The 6,649-nt window shown below is 29.3% G+C and overlaps 1 protein-coding gene across 1 annotated transcript; it reads right to left on the bottom strand.

Annotated features, from left to right (window-relative positions):
• Positions 1 to 2,978: 2,978 nt before the first annotated feature.
• Positions 2,979 to 6,231, bottom strand: LCBK2 (Diacylglycerol kinase family protein). The gene is made up of 12 exons (XM_011024981.1): positions 5,831 to 6,231; positions 5,671 to 5,747; positions 5,519 to 5,572; positions 5,380 to 5,439; positions 5,126 to 5,203; positions 4,921 to 4,967; positions 4,775 to 4,815; positions 4,535 to 4,622; positions 4,340 to 4,454; positions 4,059 to 4,181; positions 3,858 to 3,958; positions 2,979 to 3,504 (listed from the first exon to the last, which is right to left on the bottom strand). Exons 1-12 carry the CDS (start codon positions 6,042 to 6,044, stop codon positions 3,375 to 3,377), a joined length of 1,128 nt encoding a protein of 375 aa, XP_011023283.1. The 5' UTR covers positions 6,045 to 6,231; the 3' UTR covers positions 2,979 to 3,374.
• Positions 6,232 to 6,649: the final 418 nt, after the last annotated feature.

Genomic DNA, 6,649 nt, shown 5'->3' with positions numbered 1-6,649 from the left:
AACCAAAAAAATAAACAAAGTTAATTTAGATTATAAAATTAAAATAACCTTACAGAAAATAAATAAAAAATTATAATTTTTTATTTTTAATTAATTTAATATTGAAAAAATATTGAAAAAAAAATTACAACCTAGAATTTGGTTTTTTCCCTATCTCTATTTGAAATACACAATAAGAAAAACTTGAGCACAAATCGATATTTCAAAACAAAATTAAAGAAAAATTCACCTTCTTTTCGCATTCTCTCCTCTCCCACAAATTCTCCTTGTTGTTGGCATCAATTTCTTCAAGAAATTCAATGACAAAAGGTATGTTCAAATTGTTTTTAACAAACAAGATTTGAAAAATATCAGTGCATTTTGTTTTTGTTAAATCATTAGAATATCGGTAGTCAAAAATAAAAAATGAGAATCCTGAAGGTACGACTCCTTATAAAATTTAGATTTTACTTATTTTTTTTACTTGCAATTGATAATTTTCATGCTCCTGAATACCTTATTTATAGTGGAAAAGCTATGGTCTGTACTTATATGAAAAAAAACCCAATTAAAAAATCAGGGTTATGTGAAAAATTAAAAAAATAAGGTTATTGCTCACATAATCATGATTTTTTTTAATTATTGTTCAATTCACGTGTGATTATTGTAGAATTAGTGTGTAACCATTCTATAACTTGCACCTTGCACATACCATGCAAGAAATAAAAGGCCAGATGTATTCGCGCGTCATGAGAGTTCATCGTATATCAACAAACATTAGGGCTTTGAATATATGTTTTACATAAGGGATGATAAATGCAATAAAGTCTTTAATGTGGACTCGCATGACTTTTGCATAAGGGATGATAAATGCAATAATTTGACCTTAAATGTATTAAATATGCACGTAGGTGAAGAGATAGGTGCATCTGTATGTTGATGCCAATCCAACTGTCAATCATGTAATGATAAAAAACCGATATATTATTTATTTATTTATAGACTAACTTACATATATTATAATTAATTTCTAAATTCATTGAATATCTTATAAGTTCATTAAATAGATAAAACACCATAAAAATAATAGATATATATATAAAGAGTCGAACTTGGATATTGGAGAAAAAGAACAAGTCCCTCTTATGATTTTTAGGCTATGACTTTAAGTACATCAATACATTATTTAGGTGATTTTAAAAATAGCAAACCATCTAAAACAAATTTTTTTATTACACATGATCTTAAAATTAAAAAGGTAATATTATATTTTAATAATTTTAGCCCTGATGATAATAAAATAGGTTTTGAGATTAGTATTAATGATGGAATTATTAGATGTCGAGTAATGATTCTAATATGATTTTAAAATGGATATTGATAATAATATTTATGACATACTAGAACTTCAATGGATATTGATAATAGTTATGATGATCATATTATAATAGCTTTAATGGCATTTTATTTTTAACTTTTTTTAATATTTATTACAAATATAATAGCACACCAATAAATAAATATATAATTTTTATTGATTTTTTTTTACAGAAAGTGTTAGTCACTATCAAAATACATGATTAAAAGTGTAATATTTAAAAAATTATTGGCAAAGTGAAGAAAAAATAATCAAATATTAGGGTGCTTAGTGTAGTGTTATAAAATAACTTTGGTAAACTAAGGATAACCTATTAAATTCATTGACTTGTGTTATGAAATAATTTTAGTTTGGTAAACTAAGGATAACCTATTAAATTCATTGACTTGCGTTATAAATTAAGGATAACCTATTAAATTCATGACTTATGTTATAAAATTAATATAAATACATAAAAAGAATTTTTTTAAAAAAATACAATGCTCCATTTTCAACATATTTAATGTTTAAGGATGGAATAAGAAAAAATAAAACACAAGACTAGTGTATAACCAACAAAAAAATGAATTAAATTTCTAACTTAATTTTCAAATTGTTTTTTATTTGAAATAAATTAAATTAATATATTTTAGATGTTTTTTAAATAATTTTTACTAAAATAAAAATTTTTAAAATATATTGTTAAATATTTTCAATTGAAAAACAATTACAAAAATACATTTTGGGTAGGAGTTGGATAAAAGTTGATCTGTATGGAATTTATAACTTCAATTCACATCAAATCCTTTTTAGACATAACTAGATATTTGATTTGTGTTTTATTGTAAATCAGATAATTTTTTTAGCTAAAAAAACATGCAAGCATTTTAAATTTGTTTTTTTACAACAAAGCTTCTAATTATAAATAAATAATTTATATATATATATATATATTTAATTAAATAAATTATAAAAATATATAAAAAAATATTAACTTATCTATTTAACTCGTATAATTACAAGTCAAATAATTGTTTTTCTAACACAAATGAATTAATATAAAGATATTATAAACATGTTTTTTTTTATAACGAATAAAAAATATAATTAAAAATTAATCCTTACAATGAATATAATATATGTTAATAAAAATATTTAAAATCTTAAACTTATTTTTAATATAATAATGTTGCAATTCATATTGAAACATTATTTTCTGTCTTTGTATAATATTTTTTTAAAAAAATAAAAATAAAATAAAATACAAAAAAATAAAAATAAAATACAAAAAAATAAAAATAAAATACAAAAAAATAAAAATAAAAATAATAAAAATAAACCATATATGCAATGATAAATATTCAAAGAGTAAAAATTAACAAAAATGATATTTAAAAAAAATGTAAAGAAAAAAAAAAGAAAATCTGAAAAAAAATTACAAAAAAATAAAGATAAAAAATAATGAAAAAACATTTTAAATTTATCACCATTACAGTAAAAATTTGATTTTTTTTTCAATTTTACTATTTCTATGATAAAATACCATTTTTTTTAATATATTAATAAAATAATAACAACAACAATAACACAATAACTACAAAAAAAATCAACAACAATAACAATAACAATAACTACAAAAAAAAAATTCTAAAACCGATGTTCATAAAACCTGAAATCTTTTAATAGCGGTCTAAAAAAACAAAGTTCCATTGCAGCCTCTCATGAACTCAGTGGCGTTATCCGGACTCATATCTCGATAACAAGTGAAAACAAAGCCTCCAACTGTCAAAAACCTCGAACTGTTGGTTCGCGCGACTAAAGATGCCGCAAGAAATTATCCCACACCACCAAAATGTCACCGGCTCTATTCATGTTAAGTACTTCATCACTGCTGGAGCAAACTCATGGGCGCCTCTCCTATCTACGTTGTCCCCTGCTGCTATTTTTCCATCCGAAGAATGTGGATAAGATGCATCAGCTTGAAGAAATCGAATGCACAAGCTCATGTTACTAATTGAATTGTTCTTGTGGATTCATGTCAGCATATCATCTGAATGGCAGAAGGCAAAATACAAAACTTTCTGGGAAGAAACCCTACATGTTCCCCATCAGACTGAACATAAATGCTTCCACTGCCAGAAATGTCCTCCACTTCAATAGAAAATACACTGCAAGATTTGAGAAGAGTATAAATGGCTATTAAACACTGCCTGCTGATTTGAAACTCATCTGCACTATGATCAAACTGAACTGAACAAAACTGGCTAAACTACAAGAAGTCCGAGTCCTGCTGCTATTTACCCCAGCCCAAAAGACAGAGGATAGAACCACTTTTATAAAAAACTGAAGAAAAAATATGATTAACCCAATGAAGAATTAATATCAGATTGCATGATGAACCTTTTCCACAGCTGTATTAGTTGAATACTTGATAGTTTGAATAGAATGGCTCCACCAAAAATGGCAAAACACCAATATTGAGTAATCAAGAAAAACAATTTCATTTACAGTAGGGACCTACCTTCTTGAAGATACATTCTTCACTGATAAATGTGTCCCATTGTACAGTCTATGTAGCTTCAGAATGAAGTCATACCACTTAAAGTCCTGCAGAATCACAACCTGCAAAGTAGAATACAGCCAAAATTAAAAGATAATGCAAAATGCTTGATTTATGTTATGCTACAGAAGTACTTTCAGTGAGTTAATAAATGTACTCCACCTCGAAGTTTCCACTGGAAGGGTCAGCATTTGGAGTAATTTTCATGCCACCGCCAAAGTACTTGGCATTTCCAATACAAAGAGCTGTCACCAGAGAACATGTTTCCCACTCACCTCCATTGACCTATATACATAAGATTCTGTGGAGTTAGGACAAAAGGACAATTGGCACTCTTAAAGGAAAGTGCACATCCTATGTAGCATATGATTTCACAATGGTATGGATATAAGAAAAGTGCACAGCACAAGACATTTTTCTGAATTCTTTTCGACTAGACTCGCCTTGATTCTAAGGTCTTGGTTTTTATGCCCCATAAAAGCTTGCAGAGCACCTATAACATAGCATAGGTTTCCGAATCTCTTGTATCGTGATGCGAAGTAACCAGCCTTGGCACTCCTGTAAATCACAGAGCAACTTTTTTAATACTGGCACACGCATTTACTGAGAGAACTGCAAAACTTCCAAGTTAAACTTACAGATGAATATCAGCAACATTTATGAAGTAATGAGATTCTTCTTCACTTTCTCCAGTAATTACACCAACATCCACTGGTGATCTCAGCCCTGCAGAACAGCTCCAGCAGCGTTTTTATACACAAAGAAGAAAAACATAAATAGAATAATGACTAGATCATAAAAATTCTCTGCGAGTGAAACCTCTTCTACTGGTTGACCAAAACAAACTCGATGCATTGAGAAAATAAAAGATTAAGTACCTTTAGCAATTCGATCAATGGCTTCACGTGGATCATTTTTCCTAACAAAAGCAAGTGATAAACACATCTGTCATGAACAGGAGCAAATATTATCTCAAGAAATAACTCATATCAGATTAATCCAGATTGCAGTAGAACCAACTAACCAGCCCAATGTTCTAGCAAAGTCAGACCCGGTCCCTAAGGGTATGTGCTGTAGAAAGATAAAAACATAATTATATCTAACCTTGAGAAATCCACACCATAGAATTGGAAACTTAGCTTTGCAGTGATGCTAAAAGTAAACATCAAATCAAACATTACCACATAACAGGAAATGAACAAATACAAGAACAGAATGGCAACACTTACACCAAGAGCAGTTGAACGTGTAGCCTCTCTATTGTGATTGGCGACAGGTTTCCCAGCCCAAAAGAATCCATTAACAACCTGCTTATTTGAAGCCACGGTTGATGAGAGACAAACATTGACCAACAAAAATGGCATATTTGATTATTATCATATATGCCTTGTATAGACAATTTTAATACCTAAATTAGAGAGCAAAAAATATGACTTGATTTTCTGTTTTTGTTAATCTAATCAGATGAAAAGCCAGGTCTGACCTCGTGAAGAGTACCATCACCTCCAACAGCAACCACAGCATCAGCACCCTCCCTTATTGCCTGCAACCAATTAGATTTGATATAGTTCAATCTCTCTTCTTTAGTGAAAACCCTAAACCAGTTCAGTCTCAATTTATACCTCCCTTGTAATGTCAATTGCATGATATGGACCTGAAGTCAGAGATTCACATATCTGCAGATAATTTAAATAAAAAAAAACACAAAACAAAATCAACACTATTTAATTCGAAAGTTGAAATGGCATTAAAATCAACGAAAAAGGGCTCTCACGTTACAATTTTTATCGAGGCGAGACCGGAGATAAGGAAGCAGTTTCTTCCAATCCTTGCCTGTCCTCCCATTAGCCCCTGCTCCGAAGAATAAATGTTGTTTTTTATCTGAATATTCTCAAGAAACAAAAAGGAAATGAAAGAGAGAGAGAGAGAGAGACCTCGGGGATTAACGATGAAAACGAGGTCGCGGCGGGGAGAAGAGGAGACGGCATCGTGGAAGATCGAACGGTCAGGAGAGAGATCAGAAGCCATGGGTTTGGGAAGCTCCGCTTTGAAAGCAGGAAACGGTTTTAATTTTGAATTAACGGGAAACGAAGATGCGGCCACAGCCACTATTCCTCCTCCCAATGAAACCTGATAGCAACACCCCATCCTCTCTTCATTTACTGCTTTGAACTTATAACACCACTTTATATTAATCTCCTCCCATCATTAATTAACCAAGGGTTAATAATTAAAGCAAAGCGAAGCACGGCACAGGTGCCACACCACCCTTATTGATTAAGGTTTTCGACAGCTGCTGCTTATGCAAATGGCGACAGAAGGAGTGGCTTCTTAGTTATTAGTGACGCGGAGAGATAGAGAGAGGGATGAGTCGTTATTAACAATGAACAGTTGATTTTAATTAAGTTCCACAGCAATGTTAAGATTTGTGGATGCACCAGTTTGGCAACCCCGTATTACCGTGCTTCTGAAGAAATTCAATTTTTATTTCATTTTAAATTAATTTTTATATATATTTTTGAATATTTTATTATATTAATATTAAAAATAAATTTTAAAAATAAAAATTATTTTAATATATTGTTAAATATAAAAATTATTTAAAAAAATAATCACTATCACATTACTAAATTAACTATTTATTTATTTATTTTTTTGTGAAAACTAACCTAAAAATTAACAAAATTTAAGGTTGAAAGGGAAGTTAATGTGTTCTATATATTTATTATTATAAATAATTAATTTGTTGATCT

The sequence above is a fragment of the Populus euphratica genome, unplaced genomic scaffold (assembly GCF_000495115.2).
Source record: "Populus euphratica unplaced genomic scaffold, PopEup_1.0 scaffold32.1, whole genome shotgun sequence".
Taxonomy (NCBI): Eukaryota; Viridiplantae; Streptophyta; class Magnoliopsida; order Malpighiales; family Salicaceae; genus Populus; species Populus euphratica.
This window is presented reverse-complemented; position numbering and strand designations above follow the sequence as displayed.